The 21,404-nt window shown below is 52.5% G+C and overlaps 1 protein-coding gene across 1 annotated transcript in view; it reads right to left on the bottom strand.

Annotated features, from left to right (window-relative positions):
* COL5A3 (collagen type V alpha 3 chain) overlaps positions 1–21,404 on the bottom strand; it is a 53,026-nt gene that overhangs the window by 29,276 nt on the left and 2,346 nt on the right. Inside the window, exons 2-27 of the mRNA XM_033196572.1 lie at positions 19,149–19,307; positions 18,872–19,061; positions 18,634–18,790; positions 16,739–16,843; positions 16,260–16,412; positions 14,496–14,609; positions 14,252–14,398; positions 10,449–10,496; positions 10,331–10,372; positions 9,408–9,468; positions 8,657–8,733; positions 8,480–8,563; positions 8,253–8,309; positions 8,103–8,156; positions 7,598–7,651; positions 5,808–5,861; positions 5,675–5,728; positions 5,437–5,490; positions 5,080–5,124; positions 4,886–4,939; positions 4,043–4,087; positions 3,851–3,904; positions 3,673–3,717; positions 1,300–1,353; positions 1,153–1,197; positions 646–699 (exon numbers count right to left, since the gene is read on the bottom strand). Of these exons, the coding sequence (XP_033052463.1) occupies positions 646–699; positions 1,153–1,197; positions 1,300–1,353; positions 3,673–3,717; positions 3,851–3,904; positions 4,043–4,087; positions 4,886–4,939; positions 5,080–5,124; positions 5,437–5,490; positions 5,675–5,728; positions 5,808–5,861; positions 7,598–7,651; positions 8,103–8,156; positions 8,253–8,309; positions 8,480–8,563; positions 8,657–8,733; positions 9,408–9,468; positions 10,331–10,372; positions 10,449–10,496; positions 14,252–14,398; positions 14,496–14,609; positions 16,260–16,412; positions 16,739–16,843; positions 18,634–18,790; positions 18,872–19,061; positions 19,149–19,307 (2,060 nt within the window). The remainder of the gene's footprint in view (positions 1–645; positions 700–1,152; positions 1,198–1,299; positions 1,354–3,672; positions 3,718–3,850; positions 3,905–4,042; positions 4,088–4,885; positions 4,940–5,079; positions 5,125–5,436; positions 5,491–5,674; positions 5,729–5,807; positions 5,862–7,597; positions 7,652–8,102; positions 8,157–8,252; positions 8,310–8,479; positions 8,564–8,656; positions 8,734–9,407; positions 9,469–10,330; positions 10,373–10,448; positions 10,497–14,251; positions 14,399–14,495; positions 14,610–16,259; positions 16,413–16,738; positions 16,844–18,633; positions 18,791–18,871; positions 19,062–19,148; positions 19,308–21,404) is intronic.

Here is a 21,404-nt window from a genome sequence, read left to right as displayed (position 1 = left end):
CTATTTAGCCAAGGTGTAGCTCTTGGCTTAACCCAGCATTACTATGCATATAGATTATGTGATTCTGAGTTTGGGTTAACACAACCCTTGGGCCAGGCGCAGTGGCTCACGCCTGTAATCCCAGCCACTTTGAGAAGCCAAGGAGGGTGGATCACCTGAGGTCAGGAGTTCGAGACCAACCTGGCCAATATGGTGAAACCTTGTCTCTACTAAAAATACAAAAATTACCCAGGTCTGGTGGTGCATGCCTGTAGTCCCAGCTACTCGGGAAGCTGACGCAGGAGAATCGCTTGAATCAGGGAGGAGGCAGAGGTTGCAGTGAACCAAGATCACTCCACTGCACTCCAGCCTGGGTGACAAAGCGAGACTCTGTCTCAAAAAAAAAGAAAAAAGAAAAAGAAAAAAGAAATAAATGTGTTCGGCCTCTAATGGGTTTAGCTGTTTTCAACAACAAGGTGACATGGTGACAACCACACTGTAAGGCTGTCCTTGGCTGTGCAGCTCCAAACCACAGCCCCACGACATCTGGCCTGACCAACTGATTCCCCTCTCCACACATTCAGAAGTTTCCGATGGAGCTGCGTCGCATCCCTGAACCCAAAGCTGGTAAATCACTCCTACCTGCAAGCCCCCGGTATCACCTACCTTCACTCCCCGAGGTCCAGGATAGCCCGCAGGGCCTGCCGACCCTGGTGGACCCTGAGAGGAAGATAAGGTCAGTGCCATTCCAGACAGTCCTTTCCACATTCTTTTTTTTTTTTTTGAGACGGAGTCTCGCTCTGTCGCCCAGGCTGGAGTGCAGTGGCCGGATCTCAGCTCACTGCAAGCTCCGCCTCCCGGGTTTACGCCATTCTCCTGCCTCAGCCTCCCGAGTAGCTGGGACTATAGGCGCCCGCCACCTCGCCTGGCTAATTTTTTGTATTTTTTAGTAGAGACGGGGTTTCACCTAGTTAGCCAGGATGGTCTCGATCTCCTGACCTCGTGATCCGCCCGTCTCGGCCTCCCAAAGTGCTGGGATTACAGGCTTGAGCCACCGCGCCCGGCCCCTTTCCACATTCTAAGAGTCCTCATCTCTCTCCTCTGTGGCCCCTGACTCCAGGCCCTGCCTCCCGACCCTCATCCCCAACCCAGCCTAACCTCTTGGTCACTCACCTGGGCCCCTTTCTCTCCCGTGGGGCCCTCATGTCCTGGATGACCCTGGGGAAGAAACATTCTAAGTTGTCAGAGACCAAAACTTGCCATTCCAATTCCCAAGCTTCCCCCTTCTCCTTCCTACTTTTCCCAGCTCGTGGTTCTTACCGGAGGGCCATCGGCTCCTGGGAGGCCTGGAATTCCTGGGTTTCCAGGAGGACCCTGAAAGAAGATGAACAGCAGGGGAGAGACAGAGGTGCTCAGAGCCCTGGAGCACCACTAGGATCAGATCTATGCAGACATGCAGCCGTCTCAAGGTTAGGAAATAAACAGACCTCACTGGCCAAGAAATCTATCCCAGCTGTGCCCAAACTTGCTGTGTGACCCCAGGCAAGCCTATTTCCCTCTCTGATCCTCAGAAATCCACTGCTTCTGGGAAGATTGCAAGGAAGAATATAAAAACAATACAAGATTGATAGCCCAAGAGGGTGACTATAGTCAATTACATGTCACCCAGGTTGGAGTGTAGTAGCACGATCTCGGCTCACGGCAACCTCTTCCCAGGTTCAAGTGATTCTTCTGCCTCAGCTTCTGGAGTAACTGGGACTTCAGCACCTGGCTAATCTTGGTGATCCGCCCACCTTGGCCTCCCAAAGTGTTGAGATTACAGGCGTGAGCCACTGTGCCCGGCTTCAGGTAATAATTTAATTGTACATTTAAAAATAACTAGAAGACAGCCAGGCGCGGTGGCTCAAGCCTGTAATCCCAGCACTTTGGGAGGCCGAGACGGGTGGATCACGAGGTCAGGAGATCGAGACCATCCTGGCTAACACGGTGAAACCCCGTCTCTACTAAAAAATACAAAAAACTAGCCGGGCAAGGTGGCGGGTGCCTGTAGTCCCAGCTACTCGGGAGGCTGAGGCAGGAGAATGGCGTAAACCCGGGAGGCGGAGCTTGCAGTGAGCTGAGGTCCCGCCACTGCACTCCAGCCTGGGCGACAGAGCGAGACTCCGTCTCAAAAAAAAAAAAAAAAAAAAATAGAAGACGCCAGGTGCGGTGGCTCACACCTATAATTCCAGCACTTTAGGAGGCCAAGGAGGGTGGATTACCTGAGGTCAGAGTTCGAGACCAGCCTGACCAATATGGTGAAACCCCGTTTCTACTAAAAATACAAAAATTAGCTGGGCATAGTGGTGGGCACCTGTAATCCCAGCTACTTGGTAGGTTGAGGTAGGTGAATCACTTGAACATGGGAGGCGGAGGTTGCAGTGAGCTGAGATCATGCCATTGCACTCCAGCCTGGACAGCAAGAGTGAAATTCCATCAAAAAAAAAAAAAAAAAAAAACACTGCCGGGTGTGGTGGCTCATGCCTGTAATCCCAGCACTTTGGGAGGCTGAGGCGGGTGGATCACGAGGTCAGGAGAGCGAGACCATCCTGGCTAACACAGTGAAACCCCGTCTTTATTAAATATGCAAAAAATTAGCTGGGTGTAGTGGCGGGCGCCTGTAGTGCCAGCTACTCGGGAGTCTGAGGCAGGAGAATGGCGTGAAACCCAGGGGGCGGAGCTTACAGTGAACCGAGATTGCGCCACTGCACTCCGTCTCAAAAATAAAAGAAAGAAAAGAAAGAAAAAGAAAAAAACTAAAGTAGTATAACTATTGTTTGTAACACAAAGAATAAATACTTGAGGGGACAGATACCCCATTCTCCATTACATGATTCTTTATGCGCATCCCTGTATCAAAACATCTCATGTACTCCATACGTATATACCTACTCTGTACCCACAAAGATAATAAATAAAATTGAATTAAAACAGCGCAAAAGACATGTTGAAATAGAGGATTCATAGGCACACTCCTCTCTTTATAAGGGCATCATGGCTTTCGCCTGTGATCCCAGCATTTTGGGGGGCCAAGGCAGATGAATTGCTTGAGCCCAAGAGTTCAAGACCAGCCTGGGCAACACAGGGAGACCCCATCTCTACAAAAAAAGAAAAAAAAAAGAGAGAGAGAAGAAAAATTAGCCAGGCATGGTGGCATGCGCCGATAGTCCCAGCTACTCGGGTGGCTGAGGTGGGAGAATCACCTGCGCCCAGGGAAGTCAAAGCTGAAGTGAGGCGTTATTGAGCCACTGCACTCCAGCCTGTGTGACAGAGTGAGACCCTGTTCCCGCCCCCCAAAAAAAGATATGTGCAGAAAGAAGTGTGTCTGCCAGGGAAGGCGGAAGCAGATGTGCCAGGGAACAAAGATGAGCCCACAGGGTCTGCACATCTTGGTAATATCTTCTGTGACAGGCTTCTGTGGGCTCTCTGTATCCTGACAATATCCCTTATGTGCACTAGCCTTGGTGGGTTTCTGTTTCTTGCAACCAATCCTTCCCCAACAAGGACACTTTGTAACTCTGGGCTGGCTTAGGGAATGCTGCAGTTTATCACTATCCAGAGCTAACAGAGGGGTCCTGGTGGGAAGATTTTCCTGGCAACAGAGTTGAAGGAAGGAGACTTGAGGAGGTTGCGGTAGGTGGAGCTGTCACTCACCTTGTCCCCAGGAGTGCCGATGAGTCCCTGGGGACCGGGGAGCCCCTGAGGACAGAAAAAGAAGATGAGGGAAGGCATAAGAAAGAAGCGGTGAGTGTGGAGGTTGGGAAGCCTGGGCGTGGTCTAAGGTCTCAACTGACCACTCCCATGGCCCGTTATTGGGAAAGGTAGTCCAAACCTGGGACCCATGGTTTCCCTGCTGTCCCGGAGGGCCTGGTTCTCCTGGAGGACCCTGAGGAGAAAGTGGGGTTTCAGTGAAGCTGAGAGGGGTCATGGTGCTGAGGCGTTAGTGAAATTGACTTGGGGGGGGTCAGTCACGGAAGGGAATAGGGATGTGGACCATCGGGGTCAGAGGGCACAGGGCACGTACCACATTGCCTTTGGCACCAGGAGCACCGTCAATTCCAGTCACACCCTAGGGGAAAAGAGGATGTGAGGCCAAGACAGAGCAACAAGTGGGGAGCCTGAGTCTGAGACACGGAGAGATGCAGGTGGAAAGGTGGGCGGGGCCACGCACTGCGGCTCATGTTTGTAATCCCAGCACTTTGGGAGGCTGAGGCGGGCTGATCACCTGAGGTTGGGAGTTTAAGACCAGCCTGGCCAACATGGTGAAACCCCGTCTTTACTAAAAACACAAAAATTAGCCAGGCATGTGATCCCAGCTACTCAGGAGGCTGAGGCAGAAGAATAGCTTGAACTTATGAGGCGGGGGTTGCAGTGAGCAGAGATCACGCCATTACACTCCAGCCTGGGCAACAAGAACAAAACTCTGTCAAAAAAAAAAAAAAAGAAAGAAAGAAAGAAAGAAAGAAAAAGAAAGTTGAGCGGGCATAGAAGCCACAACAGATATGGACATGCAGAGGGCAGAAAAGTGAGAAAAAAAAGACATATAGGGACTGGGAACAGTGGCTCAGACCTGTAATCCCAGCACTTTGAGAGGATTGCTTGAGGCCAGGAGTTCGAGACCATCCTGACCAACATGGTGAAACCCCATCTCTACTAAAAATACAAAAATTAGCCAGGTGTGATTTTGGGTGCCTGTAATCCCAGCTACTCAGGAGGCTGAAGCATGAGAATCACTTGAACCCAGGAGGTGGAGGTTGCAGTGAGCTGAGATCTCACCACTGCTCTCCAGGCTGGGCAACAGAGTGAGACCCTAATCTCAAAACAAACAAACAAAAAGACAGGGATGCAGAGAGCCAGTGACACTCACCGGGCGACCCGTGGGGCCAGGGGAGCCTCTGGGGCCAATCAGTCCTCGTGGACCCTGCAAAGGAGCAGGTGAATTATCTCCACATCACCTGTCTGGCCTTGTGAGTTCCCGGGAGCCTATAAGTCCTGGGGCCCTGGGAGTCCTGACTCCCTCCCCTGCACCAAGCAAGGGGCCCAGGGATCCCTGATACTCACCGGCTCCCCAGCCTGGCCAGTGGGCCCTGAAGGTCCCTCTGATCCCTGTGGGAAAGTATCATTACTTGGGAACAGGAAGATACAACCCTGGGAGAGCCACCTCCTCTCATCTGGGCAGCCCCTTCCAGGGGGTCTTGGAATTAAACCAAGATCCCTGGAAACCTGCAGACTAAGTCCATGGGATTCCATTCAAGCACCTGACTCCAATCCTAGACCTGCAAGTCTCACCTCCTCACCCCACAATGTGTCCCCAGCTCTCAGGCTGGCCACTGAGACCTCCAGATCTTCCTCTCTGATTCTCATTCAGGCTTTCAAACTTACTCTCCAAACCAGGCCCTAACTCTCTTCCAAACTTACCCTCTCACCGTCCTCTCCTGGGGGACCGGGTTGCCCTACATGGCCAAAATCACCCTGGAGAAGGAACAGAGGGGAGTTCAGAGTGGAAGGGCGTGGGTGGAGAGACCAGCCCCCTGGGAAGGCAGATGGGGTGTGAGGAGTGACACAGGGATCATGACTCTGATACTGAGGGAGGAGAGGGGGGAGTTGAATACTGGGAGGAGGGCTTAGATCTGGGGGAGGGACCTCACACACTCACCCTTTGGCCCTTCTCACCAGGCAGCCCTGGGAGGCCATCGAAGCCACGATCACCCTGTCCAGAGACACCAGTGAACCTTGACCCCATGAGCCTGACAGCCCCCACCAAGTCTTACCTCAGCCCCATTACCTACCTTAGGTCCGGTGTCCCCTGGGAGGCCCCGAGCCCCATCTGCTCCAGGGCGGCCCTATGGAGAAAGTGAGCCCAAGAGTCAATGATGAACCCTCCCCCAAATTAGGAACCCAACTTCATCATCATCATCAACATCATCAAGTTTTTTTTTTAGACGGGGTCTCACTCTGTCACTCAGGTTGGAGTGCAGTGGCACGTTCTCAGCTCACTGCAACCTCAGCCTCATGAGTAGCTGGGACCACAGGTGCATGCCACCATGTCTGGCTAATTTTTTGTATTTTTGGTAGAGATGGTGGGGGTTTCATCCTGTTGCTCAGGCTGGTCTCGAACTCCTGAACTCAAGCGATCCACCCGCCTCAGCCTCCAAAACTGCTGGAATTCTAGGCATGAGCCACCACACCCAGGCTAAGATATTATTTTTAAAAATGTATTTATGTATTCTAGAGCTGAGGTCTTGCTCTCTTTCCCAGGCTGGGGTGCAGTGGCATGATCATGACTCAATGCAGCTTTGAACTCCTGGCTCAAGCAATCCTCCCACCTCAGCCTCCCAAATAGCTGGGACTACAGGTGCACACCACCACGCCTGGCTAATTTTTTATTTGCATTTTGTGTAGACAGCGGGTTTCGCCATGTTGCCCAGGCTGGTCTCAAACTCCGGGACTCAAGCCATCCTTTCACCTCAGCCTCCTAAAGTGCTGGGATTACAGATATGAGCTGCTATGCCATGGCTGATTTTTTTTTTTTTTTTTTTTTTTTTTTTTGAGACAGAGTCTTGCTCTATTGCCCAGGCTGGACTGCGGTGGCACGATCTCAGCTCACTGCAACCTCCGCCTCTGGGGTTCATGCCATTCTCCTGCCTCAGCCTCCTGAGCAGCTGGGACTACAGGCATCCACCACCACGCCCGGCTAATTTTTTGTATTTTTAGTAGAGACGGGGTTTCACCATGTTAGCCAGGATGGTCTCAATCTCCTGACCTCATGACGTGCCCGCCTTGGCCTCCCAAAGTGCTGGGATTACAGGCATGAGCCACTGCACCCAGCTATAGTAAGTATTTGTATGTTTAAACATACCCAAACATAGAAATGGTACAGTAAAAATACAGTATTATAATCTCATGGGACCAGCAACTTACTTATTTATTCTTATTCTTCTTATTATTATTTGAGACACAGTCTCACTCTGTCACCCAAGCTAGAGTGCAATGGTTCACTGCAACCTCTGCTTCCTGGATTCAAGCCATTCTCATGCCTCAGCCTTCCGAGTAGCTGGGATTGCAGGCGCACGCTGCCATGCCCGGCTAATTTTTGTATTTTTAGTAGAGACAGGGTTTCCCCATGTTGACCAGTCTGATCTCAAACTCCTAACCTCAAATGATCCACCTGCCTCGGCCTCTCAAAGTGCTGGTATTACAGGCGTGAGCCACTGCGTGCAGCCAATCATCTTATAAGCACCATTATGTGGTGCATGACTCTATCTGAAATTGACTTATTTGTCATTTCCTTCCATGTGACAGGCCTCTTTTTCGCCATGCTGTGTCTTCCACTTCCCCTTCTGTTCATCTGGTTCTATTTCAGATCTCAGGGCAAGCGTCACTCCTGCAGGCAAGTCCTTCCTAACTCTATGGCCTGGCCGGATTCCTTTACCACACGCTCAGTGGAGCTGCCATTCCCTGCCGTCAGCACTCTTGTCCCACTAACGACACCAGCAGACTCCAAGGTCACAAAGCCAAGGCTCATGTTGGGTGTCAAGGGATGGATAAGGGGTGATCTGGGGACCTCGCTGTCACTCACCATCTTGCCCACTCGGCCAGGGGGTCCATGAGGTCCCTGCAGGCCTCGGGGACCCTAGAAGAAAGAGAAAAGGAAGAAGGAAAGGAAAATAAGAAGAAAGAGGGACTTATTCTATTGTACTAAAAAAAATTAGAGATGGGGTCTTGCTATATTGCCCAGGCTGGACACCTGGGCTCAAGCAATACTCCCTCCTCAGTCTCCCAAGTAGCTGAGACTACAGGTGTGTGCCACTGTACCCAGCTTGGAAGGACATATTTATTTATTGTACAGACAGGGTCTCCCTATGTTGCCCAGACTGGTCGTGAACTCCTGGCCTCGAGCAATCCTCCCACCTCGGCCTCCCAAAGTGCTGGGATTCCAGACGTGAGCCGCCATTCTCTAGGAAAGTCATGAATTGCAAGGGTATCCCCAGCCCCTTTGGCATTTTCCCCATCCAGCACTGTGTCCTGTGGTCCTGGGGGAAGGCTCATCCCATCCGATCCTGCCCTATCTCCACCAGTCTCACCTGTGGCCCTTCTGCTCCCGCCTCTCCTTTCAGACCTGGATACCCGGGGAGACCCTTGGGGGAGGAGAGATGGAGAAGTGTGGTTAGAAGATGATTCTTCTCCACTAATGGCATGCACCGCCCCCTCCATGCAGTAGTCCCCTTACTCACCACAGGGCCTGGGCGCCCAGTGAGCCCCACTGGACCAGGGGGGCCTTTCATAGAGAGCTGGAAAGACAGAGGGGTCAGAGCCTGGGGCCTCCTACAAGACCCCCAACATTCCCCACAGAGGCATCTACAGGAGAAAAATATCCCCCCTCTCCTGCCCAGCCCCTCCTTACGCCCAGGCTGTATCACTCTCTGGGGTTCCTCCCACTATGTCCACACCTCCCACTCACCTGAGTCTGCTGCAGAACTGCCTGAGCCTGGGCCTGCTGGAATGAGACTGGGGGTCCTTTAAAGGAGCCGCCTGCAAACTGGAACTGGGAGGAATTTAGCAGTGAGGGAAGCCCCCAGGGAGCCCCCTCCTGGACCAGGACTCCACTCCCCAAGGCTGGGCCACTCCATCTCCTTACCGGCATCATGATCACAGTGCCCGGTGGGCCTCGTATCCCATCCATGCCGGGGATTCCTGGGAGGCCAGCAGGCCCTGAGAGAGGGATGGGGGAAGAGAAGTGGAGACAGGTAGAGAGGGAGAGAGAGAGCAAAGACAGGGGAGGCACAGAAGGATGAGTCAGAAAGAGAGAGAGAGGGAGAGATGGAGAAGGACAGAGACAGAATCAAAGAGGGATCATGGCAAGGAACGAGAGAGAGAAATAGAAAGACGGGGAAAGGAAAGACAGAGATGGAGACAGAGACAAAAAGAAGGGGAGAGAGAGACAGAGAAGGATGGAGGCAGATGGAGAGACATACAGAGACAGAAACAAAGAGAGACAGACAGACATAAAAGCCAGGTAAAGAGACAGAAATGGAGAAATAGAGAGAGAGGCAAAGATAGAGAGATGGTGGAAGGGAGAGAGACAGAGACCAACAGAGAGAGACAGAAGAGAGACAGAGACAGAGTCACAACAAGAGAAAGAGAGAGATGAAAGACACGCAGAAATAGAGACAGGCAAAAGAAGAAAAGCAAAGAGTAGGCCCCAGAAACACAAGGGGAACCAGAGAAATAGTTCACAGATGGGAGGCAGAGAACAGAAGAGGTCAGTGCCAGCCCTGAGATGGTGTTCCCGAGTGCCACACCCTCATATCTGTGTTCAGACCATCATGCTCCCAGCCCCAAACCTCACTCCTCTGGGAAGTATACACCCCAGTGGGAGTCTCTTACCTGTGGACCAGGGTCTCCAGGGAATCCTGGGGGGCCAGGAGGGCCTGAGGGGCCAACCACCCCCTGTTGGGGACAGAGAAACAGGAGTCACAGGAAGTGCAAAGTTTGAGCTAGGATGACTTTCAACCTACCACTCGCTGACTCTAACCTCAGGCTGAACTCCCTACCCCACTACAGAGTCACTCCAACTCCCCCAATGCAATGCTGACCCACACTCACCCCCAACGCTACTCTCTGACCCATATTCTTTTTTTAGAGATGGTCTCACTCTGTCACCCATGCTGGAGTGCAGTGGCGTGATCATAGCTCACTGCAGCCTCCAACTCCTGGGCTCAGGCAATCCTCCTACCTCGGCCTCCCAAGTAGTTGGGACTACAAGTGGGTACGACATGTTTTTTTTAATATGAGGCTTTTTTTTTTTTTTTTTTTGAGACAGAGTCTCACTCTGTCACCCAGGCTGGAGTGCAGTGGTGCGATCTCGGCTCACTGCAAGCTCCGCCTTCCAGGTTCACGCCATTCTCCTGCCTCAGCCTCCCGAGCAGCTGGGACTACAGGGGCCCGCCACCACACACAGCTATTTTTTTGTGTTTTTAGTAGAGACAGGGTTTCACTGTGTTAGCCAGGATGGTCTCGATCTCCTGACCTCGTGGTCTGCCTGCCTCGGCCTCCCAAAGTGCTAGGATTACAGGCATGAGGCACTGCGCCCGGCCAGTATGTGGCTATTTTTAAAGAGATGGGGTCTTGCTATGTTGCCCAGTCTCTATGTTGCTCATCCTCCCTATTTTGACTCATCCTTTAAGCCTCAAATGTCCACTACCCTCCACTTGGCCAGGCATCATTACACCCCAACTCCTCACTCCAGGGGCTTAAACACCCCTCAGTTGGAAGGGAAAGACTGGAAGAAGGAAACACAGCCATGACTTACTCGGGGTCCTGGGGCTCCTGGAGGTCCCTCAAACTGCTGCCCCTGAAGGGAGAAATGAGTGTTGATGACCCCTGTCATCATGAAGCCCCTCAACCCCCTCGCAATCCAGACCCCTCACCTTTTCAATCACTGCGGGCTCTCCTTTTGCTCCTTTCTCTCCAGCACCCTGGGGTGGGGTCAGGGGAGATGGAGAGAAAAGAGATGTGAACTTGGACATAAACCCCTCAGCTATCTGATCATGCACGCGTGCATGCACACACACAGGGTCTACCCTCAGAGCCCCTTCTCCCCTACTGTAACCAACATGCACTGCATCCACTGGGCAGCAAAACATCCCCGCATCCACTGGGCAGTGCCATGTCAAGGTGAAGAGCGTGAACTCCAGAGCCTGCTGCCCGATACTGATCCTGCATCTGCCTCTTACTAACTGAGTGATGTTGGGAAACTTAGTCAATCCCTATGGTCACTTACAAGTAATTGGTCCACCTGTAAAGTCAGTGGATGAATGACGACTGTGTATATATCTCATGCAAAGATGAATGAATTAAAACAATGCTTGGCACACAACAAGCACTCCAGGTAACAAGGTAACAAGGGCAAGTTAGTTACAACTATGTGCCTATGTGCCTCCGCTCTGGAACACCTAGGCTTTTCCTTTCTCCCTTTCTGTCTTTCCTTCTTTCCTTCTTTCCCTTTCCCTCTTTCCCTCCTTCTTCCTTTTCTTCCTTTTCTTCTTCTTCTTCTTCTTCTTCTTCTTCTTCTTCTTCTTCTTCTTCCTCCTCCTCCTCCTCCTGGTCTCCTTCCTTCATCTTTTTTGCACCCTCTACCTCCTGGGTTCTAGCGATTCTCTTGCCTCAGCCTCCTGAGTAGCTGGGACTACAGGTGCCCACCAACATGCCTGGCTAGTTGTTATATTTTTAGTAGAGATGGGGTTTCACCATGTTGGTTAGGCTGGTCTTGAACTTCTGACCTCAGGTGATCCACCTGCCTCATCCTCCCAAAGTGCTGGGATTACAAGCATGAACCACCATGCTTGGCTCCTTCCTTCCTTCTCTCTCCTTCCTTCCTTCCTTCCTTCCTTCTTTCTTTCTTTCTTTCTTTCTTTCTTTTTTCTTTCTTTCTTCTTTCTTTTTATTCAGAGTCACTCTATTGCCCAGGCAGGCTTTTCCTTTTTTCTCTTCCTACCTTCCTTCCTTCCTTCCTTTCTTCCTTCTTCCTTCCTCCCTCCCTCCCTCCCTCCCTCCTTCTTCCTTCCTTCTCTTGCTTGCTTTCTTTGCTTTGCTTTATTTTTTATTTTTATTAATTTTTTTTTTTTTTGAGACAGGATCACTCTATTGCCCAGGCTAGAATGCAGCGGTACAATCATGGCTCACTGCAACCTCGATCTCCTCAGACTCAGGTGATCCTCCTTCCTCAGCCTCTTGAGTAACTGGGACCACAGGTGCACACACCACCATGCCCAGCTAATTTTATTTTTGTAGAGACAGGGTCTTGCTATGTTGCCCAGGCTGAACTCAAACTGGGAGCCACTGCACCTGGCCTCTTTTCTTTATGATTTTTTTTTTTTTTTTTTTGAGACAGTCTCCCTCTCGCACCCAGACTGGAGTGCAGTGGCGCGGTCTCGGCTCACTGCAAGCTCTGCCTCCTGGGTTCATGCCATTCTCCTTCCTCAGCCTCCCGAGTAGCTGGGACTACAGGCGCCTGCCACCACGCCCAGCTAATTTTTTGTATTTTTAAGTACAGATGGGCTTTCACCAATGTTAGCCAGGATGGTCTCAATCTCCTGACCTCTTGATCCTCCCGCCTCGGCCTCCCAAAGTGCTGGGATTACAGGCGTGAGCCACCGCGCCCGGCCCAAACCTCTTTTCTTTTCTCTAGAGACAAGGTCTTGCTCTGCCACCCAGGCTGGAGTGCAGTGGTGTGATCATGGCTCCCTGCAGCCTCCACCTCCTGGGCTCAAGCTATCCTCCCGCTTCAGCTGGGACCAGAGGCACGCGCCACCACTGGGTTCGGTTAATTTTTTCTTTATTTTGTAAAGATGGGGTCTTGCTATGTCACCCAGGCTGGTCCCAAACTCTTGGGCCCAAGTGATCTTCCCGCCTCAACCTACCAAATTGCTGAGATTATAGGTGTGAGTCACCGTATCCTGCCTCAGTTACCTCTTGATCTCTACCCTCTTCTCTTCTCCCTGCCCTTAACATAAAAAGAGCCTAAAATTTGTACTGACTTAAGATGGTGCTTCAGAACAAGAGTCCATCATCTTCTTGGTTTGCTGTCTCTTGGAATAAACCTGCTTTTCCTTCCACCAGTTCTCGTCTTTCTTGTTTTCCTTTCAAATATCAAGCCACTGAGCTTGGGTTCGGTTACGTCAACGTGTATCCATTTTTTCACTAAGATCAAAATGGAGCATGTTCCAAATTGGTCCACTTCTCTCCGTCCCTCCCTCCCATCTCCCTCCAGGTCACATCCCCACTGCGGATCGTGGGCTTCCCTGCAGCCCCTCTGGCTCCCCCTACTGTCCATGTGCCATTCAGCCGCCAAAGAGCTCTTTTTTTTCTTTTTCTTTTCTTTTCTTTTCTTTTTGTTTTTTTGTTTTTTTTTTGAGACGGAGTCTCGCTCTGCCGCCCAGGCTGGAGTGCAGTGGCCGGGTCTCAGCTCACTGCAAGCTCCGCCTCCTGGGTTTACGCCATTCTCCTGCCTCAGCCTCCCAAGCAGCTGGGACTACAGGCGCCCGCCATGTCGCCCGGCTAGTTTTTGTATTTTTTAGTAGAGACGGGGTTTCACCATGTTAGCCAGGATGGTCTCGATCTCCTGACCTCGTGATCCGCCCGTCTCGGCCTCCCAAAGTGCTGGGATTACAGGCTTGAGCCACCGCGCCCGGCCCTTTTCTTTTTTTTTTTAAGAGATGGGGCCTCACTGTCGCCCAGGCTGGCCTCAAACTCCTGGCCTCAAGCGATCTTCCCGCCTCCGCCTCCCAAAGCATTGGGATTACAGGCGTGAGCCACTGCCCCCGGCCCAGAGGGAGCATTTAAAGCTCCAAGTCAGATCATGTTCCTTCACAAGTGCTCAAGTGGCATCTCCTGGTACTTGGAGTAAAAGCGCCTCTCTCTAGACACAGAGTCAACTATTAGCACAGTGCCTGACACAAGCAGGTGCCGAAGTCAAAAGAGAGACTGGCCTTTCGTGGCTCCTGGTAGGAATCCCTTCTAAGCCCTCAAGATGTGAGAAAAGTGAGTAAATAAAATAACACAGGGACAGAAGACCATATACCACATGTTCTCACTTATAAGTGGGAGCTAAATGAGAAAACATGGACAAATAGAGGGGAACAGCAGACACTGGGACCTATCGGAGGGTGGAGGGTGGGAGGAGGGAGAGGATCAGGAAAAATAACTAATGGATACTAGGCTTAATACCTGAGTAATGAAATAAATAATCTGTACAACAAACCCCCCACGGTACATGTTTACCTATGTAACAAGCCTGCACTTGTACCCCTGAACTTAAAACAAAAGTTAAAAAAAAAATAAAATAAAATAATTAAAAAACAATTTTTTTTTTCAAGATGGAGTCTCACTTTGTTTCCCTGGCTGGAGTGCAGTGGCACGATCTCAGCTCATTGCAGCCTCTGCCTCCCGGGTTCAAGCAATTCTCCTGCCTCAGCCTTCCCAGTGGCTGGGATTACAGGCGCGCACCATCACTCCCTGCTAATTTTTTGTATTTCTAGCAGACGTGCCGTTTCACCATGTTGGTCAGGCTAGTCTCAATCTCTTGACCTCAAATGATCTGCCTGCCTCGGTCTCCCAAAGTGCTGGAATTACAAGCGGGAGCCACTGCACCCCACCTAAATAATAAATTTTAAAAAAATTTTTAAATAGGAATCCCACTCTCTTGCACCTAACCCCAGCCACCTAGACTCACAGGAAAGATCTGGAACTGAGTCCGAGATGGATATTCTGCTGCCCGGAAGTCAGGGCCCATGGTGGAATCACCTCCTTCTTCATCCTCCCTGGTTGCCTTGGTCTCCAGGGTCCCCAGCTCGGTTCCACTGTCAGGGTCCAAGCTCCCCTGAGAACATTAGGACAGACTAAAGTTTTCCCTGATCTCCTTATTGTCTACCACCCCCCAAACCCCTGGGGTCTTCCCTCTTCCAGCCCCATCCAACCTCTAGGATTGTGGCATTGGGTCCAGTAGTCACAGTGGAGAGGACGACCAAAGGCGTAGGGGTCGGAGGCAGATTTGGAGCTGGAGTCTCTGTCTTGGGGATGTCAGTGGAGGTCTGGAGCAGGGATGGAGGGAGCTTTGGGTCTCAGGTCAGGGCAATCAAGACAAAAGGGAGGCACCCTCCCACTGTCCCCAGGAGCTCCCAGTTTGGGGCAGGGACAGAGGAGGCTCCTCAAAGAGCACAGGAGGCCAGTGGAGACAAAAGTGTGCTGGTTGGACCAGGGCTTCCAGCAGAGGGAGCTATCATGGATGGAGGAGGCACTGAGCCAGGCTGGCCCTGGAACCCAGAGGTCAAGGTCAAGGTCCAACATTCAGGGCCAGGCTCCCGGAAGCCTAGCCCACATGTCCTCTCCCAAGGCAGAGTTCAGCGGCCAGTCAGCCAGGCCACAGTCAGAGAGGGAGTCGCGACCTCTTCTAGCCTGCACAGCTGCAGAGGAACTGGGTCAAGGCGGGGGTTGGAGGGGTGTGGAAGAGGGTGGTGGGGCCCCAGGTGAGGGGACAAGGCTGAGGAAGGGGCTGAAGAGGGGCCCACTACTCCTGGTGTCTGTATTCTCAGCCAAGAAGATCTGGAACTGAGATGTAGTGCAACCATTGACTCCCCCACCAGCCAAAGACCCCAAGCAATGATCCCCACCAAGGACCCCCCAACCCAGTGACCCACCAAGAATGACCTACATCAACAGACCCCAATGATTCTAGAACCAGTGACCCACAAACAACCCTCCCACTGCCATCACTGGCCTCAACCCGTTACTGCTCCATTCAGTGATTTTCCCAACCAGTGACCTCAACAAGTGACACTCTCTTGACTATTAGCACTAACTAGTGACTCTCCAACTAATAACCCCCATCAGTGACCCTTAATCAATTATTCCTCTAACCAGTGATGCTCCAACAATGAATACCCATAAATGAGCCCAACAAAGGTGTCCTAATCAATGACCCCCAAACAGTAATTCCACCTATTAATGACTTCCTAACTAATAATCCCCTTAGGGACTCCCAAATCAGTTACCCCATCCGCGACCCCTTGAAAATCACTCTTCCAACTTGTGGCCCCGATGAGTGACCCCACTATGACTTCCAGTCAGTGACCACTCACCAACAACCTCCCAGTCATTGACCCTAAACTGGGGACATAGGTAACACCAATAATGGTTTCTATCAATGACCTTCCACAGTGATCCCCTGCTAGGTGCATCCCAAACACTGACCTCAATTAATATCTCCTTCAATGATTGCCCCCTATCCAGCAATCCCTATCAGGGAAGCCAAATAATGCCCCCAATTAATGACTCTCTGAATGAATAACCATCCCCAATGACCCCAAGAAGGGAACCCCAAACAATGACACAGTAACTAATGAACACATCATTCAACCCAGCCAATGATCCCCCTTAAACAGTAACCCTCATCAAGAATCCCCTTAAAATCAGGAACTTATCTGGATCTGTCCCCTCCCTCTAGTGCCCCAGGACTGGAGATTGAGAGAGCTCCTAAGATGGGATCCACCCCCACCCTGTCATCAGTCACCCTGACAGTTATCAGTCAGCTGAGAGAAGTCAGAGCTCATGGATCAGAGACCAGAGAAAAAGATCATAGATGAGGGACCAGAGATTAGTAAGGATGGGAGACTAGAAGTCAAGCACCAAGACCAGAAGTCAGATGGTCAAGATCGGAAGTCAGGTGGTCTCAGGGCTCTTACCTGGTTCTCTGGGGAGTCAGGAGGTGGACTCCAGGTCAAAATTTCCTTGTTCTTCTTTTTCCTGCCCTTCCCCTTGCGACCTCGCCCTTTCTTCCTCCCTTTTCCCTTCCCCTTCCGCCGAGGACGAGGGGTCTCTGGTTCACCCTGGGGAGCCTGGGAAGAGGGTCCCAGTCAGGTCCAGAGCATCCCACCAGCAGAGACCCCATCCTTCAGGTCACCTGGGGTGAGGCTGGCTCATGGTCCATGGGTCCTCACTCAGCCCTGTGACCTGGAGTTGACGTTATTCATGTAACCTGGGGTCAAGGGTGGCTCAGGAATATGACTTGAGATCAAAGTCATTCATGCCTGGGATGTGTTTGAGGTTATGGGTCACTTAACCCCATGTCTGGGGGATGAGAATTCACTCTTTCCAGGGATCTGGAGCCAGGAAGGACCCAGCCTGTGTCCTGAGATTAGGAGTCATGGAGCCCCTCACTCACCCCTGTGGCTGCTGGTACCAGGTTGTCGCAGTCGGGGAGGTACCGCTCACAAGCCTGGAAGGCAGCCTGAGGATCTGGGCTTATCAGCAGCTCCTGAATGTCTCCCTGGGGGTTGGGGGTGTAGGAGTCAAGGAAGGCAGCATACAGCCACAGGCTTACTCTGACCCCCCATCCCCCAGAAGTCCTGCCCACCTCCTGGTACCAGGGTGTGATGCTCTCCCACCCAGAGCACGCTAAGTATAAGGAGGAGGTGACCCCATGACAGCCCTAGTGATTCCTCTACACCCTGTAACTAAGAGAAGGAGAGATCCTATCAGGGGCACACCCGATCCCAACCACAAGCCACATCCATCCCACACATCTGCCCCACTAGGGGTGCATCAGTTCCTTCATGGGTTCAAATGATTCTCAGTCTCCCAAGTAGCTAAGATTACAGGCGTGCCCCACCACACCCAGCTAATTTTTGAATTTTTAGTAGAGACAAGGTTTTGCCATGCTGGCCAGGCTGGTCTCGAACTCCTGGCCTCAAGTGATCCACCCGTCTTGGCTTCCCAAAGTGCTGGGATTACAGGTATGAGCCACCGTGCCCGACCAACACCATAAATTGTGATGATGCCTACTTGGCTTGTTGTGGAAAGATCCGGTACTAGGGATAAGGAGGAACATGAGGTAGATCAGGTCCTGGCCTCCCAGAGGTGACACACATCACGGTCACACACAGTTAACAAAGGTCTCCACACCCAGAACACACATCACACTGCCACACAACACAGCTGCTTGCTGGCTCCCAAAGTTATAACTGCCCCTATACAATCGCACACTATCACAGCAACCAGCACCATCTCAGGTCACAGTCTCAGACACACAACACCACCAGATCTTTCCACAACAAGCCACGTAGGTGCTGTCACAATTTATGGTCTTGTGACTCTGCAATCTCACAGTCATGCACTGCAACGGCACACACAAGCGTGCACTGGCACAACCGGATCTTCCTACAACAAGCCAAGTAGGCATCGTCACAACTTATGGTGTTGGCTGGGCGCGGTGGCTCATACCTGTAATCCCAGCACTTTGGGAGGCCAAGGTGGGTGGATCACTTGAGGCCAGGAGTTCAGGACCAGCCTGGCCAAAAACATGGCAAAACCTTGTCTCTACTAAAAATTCAAAGATTAGCTGAGCGTGGTGGTGCACACCTGTCATCTCAGCTACTTGGGAGGCTCAGAATCGCTTGAACCCGTGAGGTGGAGGTTGCAGTGAGCTGAGATCGAGCCACTGCACTCCAGCCTGGGTGACAGAGCAAGGCTCTGTCTCAAAAAAAAAAAAAAAAAAAAAAAAAATTATGGTCTTGTGGCTCTGCAATTTCACAATTGAAAGCTGCAATGGTGCATGAAAGCATACACTTGCAGGCCGGGCGCGGTGGCTCAAGCCTGTAATCCCAGCACTTTGGGAGGCCGAGACGGGCGGATCACGAGGTCAGGAGATCGAGACCATCCTGGCTAATACGGTGAAACCCTGTCTCTACTTAAAAATACAAAAACTAGCCGGGCGGCGAGGCGGGCGCCTGTAGTCCCAGCTACTCGGGAGGCTGAGGCAGGAGAATGGCGTAAACCCGGAGGCGGAGCTTGCAGTGAGCTGAGATCCGGCCACTGCACTCCAGCCTGGGTGGCAGAGCAAGACTCCGTCTCAAAAAAAAAATAAAAAAAAAAAAAAAAAAATAAAAAAATAAAAAAATAAAAAAAAAAAAAAAAAAAAGAAGCATACACTTGCTTCCCTCAGCTTCCTGGGGATAGATTGAAGCTTGACATCTTCCTTCTTTAATATCCTCTCCAGATTCAGGCTGCAGACAAAACATCCAACCCTCTGCCTCAGTTTCCCCATCACTGAACTCCTACCTCGAAAGTCTTCTCCCCAAGGTCCTGGGTCCCCAGCACAGTGAGTCCAGCTATGCTGATGAAGCGGGGGCCATGGCCCAAGACAGGGGGCTGAGCTTCACAGTCAGCTACCAGGGTCACCGTCTCACCATCTATGCTGACCGCCACACGGTGCCACCTGCAAGGGGATGACCTCCGTGTGGGTGCTTCTCACCCCACCCCTCATCCACGGACCCCTGCCCACTCTCCCCATGCTCACCTGCCATCTGTGAGGTTGACCTGCTGGGGGAGGGGGCGGAAGGGATCACCTAGAAGACCCAGCGCTGGCCCCAGTGCCAGGCCCAACTGCCGGGCACCCCTTTCATCATAAATGGACAGCAGGACAGACTGATTGGCTGGCTGGCCCCGCAAGGTGATCAGCAAGGAGAAATTCTCAGGAAAGTGGCCATCTGGGTGGGCAGAGGGAACAGGGCAGCTCAGATGGCCCAGCAGTGCCCCTCTCCAGGGAAGTACCCAGGCCTCCTACTCCAACTCACCTGGAAAGAGTTCCCGCGTGGGGATGCCGAGTGTGCTGGCCTGGCCCACTCTGAATGCCCGGTCACCCTCTGGAGTCCTCTGGGGACAGAAGCCAGGCCCCTCGGGGACCCCAGCCTGTCCTGCCCGCACACCCAGGGCCTTCAGGACATCCACAGGATCTGCAGGAGAGAGAAGCCGTCGGGGCAGAGGTGGGGAACAGCTAGAACAAGCCCAGGACTCCAGGATAGACGCTCAGGGTTTTTTTTGGGGGGGGGGGGCTCAGCCTCTCCCTCCCTCACACCATGTGTTTGTGGCTCAGGAAGAAGGAGCAGGCCTGGGACCCCAGCACCCCCCGCCTCCTCATCACCCACAGATGTTCCGGCCTCAGCAGCCTGTTGACTCTGTTTTTATTTCCCCTTGGTTTTTGGTGAGAAAAAAAGTTGACCTAGTTCTGGGATGAATCAAAGCTTCCTGGCCTGAGCCCCAGAGTGGAACTGTCCCCCTCTCCCCACTCCCCCCCCCCCCCCCCCCCCCCGCACAGGCTCCCTAGGGCTACATCCCAGGCCTGGAGCCCCCTTGCCAGAGGAAACCCATGTGGAGAGGAGGGGCTTCTAGTGTGTTTTCTTCCCCCACCTCCTCCCTCTCTCTAACCTCCTCCTTTGACCACTGTCACCCACAACCTCTTCCTTTTGACTACAGCCATTTTGGAGCTCTTCCCTCTGACCACTCTGTCTCTGACCATGCCCACTAACTTATTTTTCCAGTTGACCCCCTCTGACCCTCTGATTTTCTTCTGCCTGACCCCAGTCAATTCCCTCTGATCTCCTTTTTCTGCCTGACCCCAACCTCCGCCTTCTGAATTTCCCCTCTGACCTCCTCCCTCTGACTTTCCCCTTTGACCTCTTCCCTCTTACTTTCCCCTGTAACCTCCTCCCTCTGACCATCCCCTCCGACCTCCTCCCTCTGACCCTCCTCTCTGACCTCCACCCTCGGACTTTCCCCTCTGACCTCCTCCCTCTGAACGTCCCCTCTGATCTCCTATCCTCTCACATTCCCCTCTGACCTCCTTCCTGTGACTGTCCCCTTGGACCTCTTCCCTCTGACTTTCCCCTCTAATCTCCTCCCTTTGACCCTCTCCTCCAACTTCTTCCCTCTGAGCCTCCCCTCTGATCTCTCCTCTGACTTTCCCCTCTGACCTCCTCCCTCTGACTTTCCTTTCTGATCTCCTCCCTCTGACTTTCCCCTCTGACCTCCACCCTCTGACTACCCCCGACCTTCTCCCACTGCCTATCCTGATCTCCTCCACCTGACCCATGACCTCCTCATTTCATCTCTCTGACCTTCTTCTTCTGATCAGCTGTCTCCAATAACCTCCAGACCTCCCCTGTCTGACCCTGTCCCTCTTTCATCCCAGCTGAGGAAAGCACTTGTCTGGCCCAACAGTTCCTAATCTAGGCCATGCTACCAGCCCCACCCCGAAAAGCAGCCCAGCCAGTGCTAAGTGGAACCACATGGCTTGGGCAGGGGCGGGTGGGGGCTTCCCTTGGGCCCTGAGCCCCCTGTCTGATTTCCCCCTCCCCCCACCCTCAGCAAACTGTCCCACTGACCCCCTGCCCCAGCCTCTTGGCAGGAGCTAGATTCTCCTGAATCTGCCGTGACCTCACCCCTGGGGGCGGCTCTGCTGATCTCACCGCGGGGAGCTGGGGCGGGTGGGGGGGTAAGACGTTGGGGAGGCAGGGGCTTGGAGGAAGGACCCCGATTCCCACTCTTCCTAGGTCAGAGCCCTCGTTTTCCAGACTCCTCAGAGGCCTGTGTCAGCCTCTGTTTCCTCTTGCCTCCAGTCTCCTTCTCTCCCCATCCCTGCCCGCCCTCTCTCTGTCCCACTTTCTGTGCTGGGTCTTTCCAGGCCTCTATCTGTGTCCATCTCTCTCTCTCTCTCTCCTCTCTCCTCTCTCTCCTCTCTCTCTCCTCTCTCTCTCTCTCTCCCCCCATCTCTCTCTTGTTCTCTCATTCTCTCTCTTTTTTCAATCTCTCTTTCCACTCGCCTTCCCCAACCCATCACCCCAGCCCCCATCTCTAATTGCCTGTTTTGTGGCTGGGCTGTCATTAAGAGAAATCTGGGTTGCAGTCCCCTGGGGCTGAGATCTGGGCTCCCAGGCTCTGCTGACCACAAGAGTCACTTCCCCACGGAACAATCATCCCAGCTGCCCCATCTCAGGCTGGGGCCCAGGGGAGGATTGAGATCAACGACCTCATCCAGCCTGAGGCTCTCCCCT

This window comes from Trachypithecus francoisi, unplaced genomic scaffold (assembly GCF_009764315.1).
Source record: "Trachypithecus francoisi isolate TF-2019V2 unplaced genomic scaffold, Tfra_2.0 Lachesis_group5, whole genome shotgun sequence".
Classification (NCBI taxonomy): domain Eukaryota; kingdom Metazoa; phylum Chordata; class Mammalia; order Primates; family Cercopithecidae; genus Trachypithecus; species Trachypithecus francoisi.
Note: the sequence above shows the minus strand (reverse complement) of the source record. Positions and strands in the feature narration are given on the sequence as shown.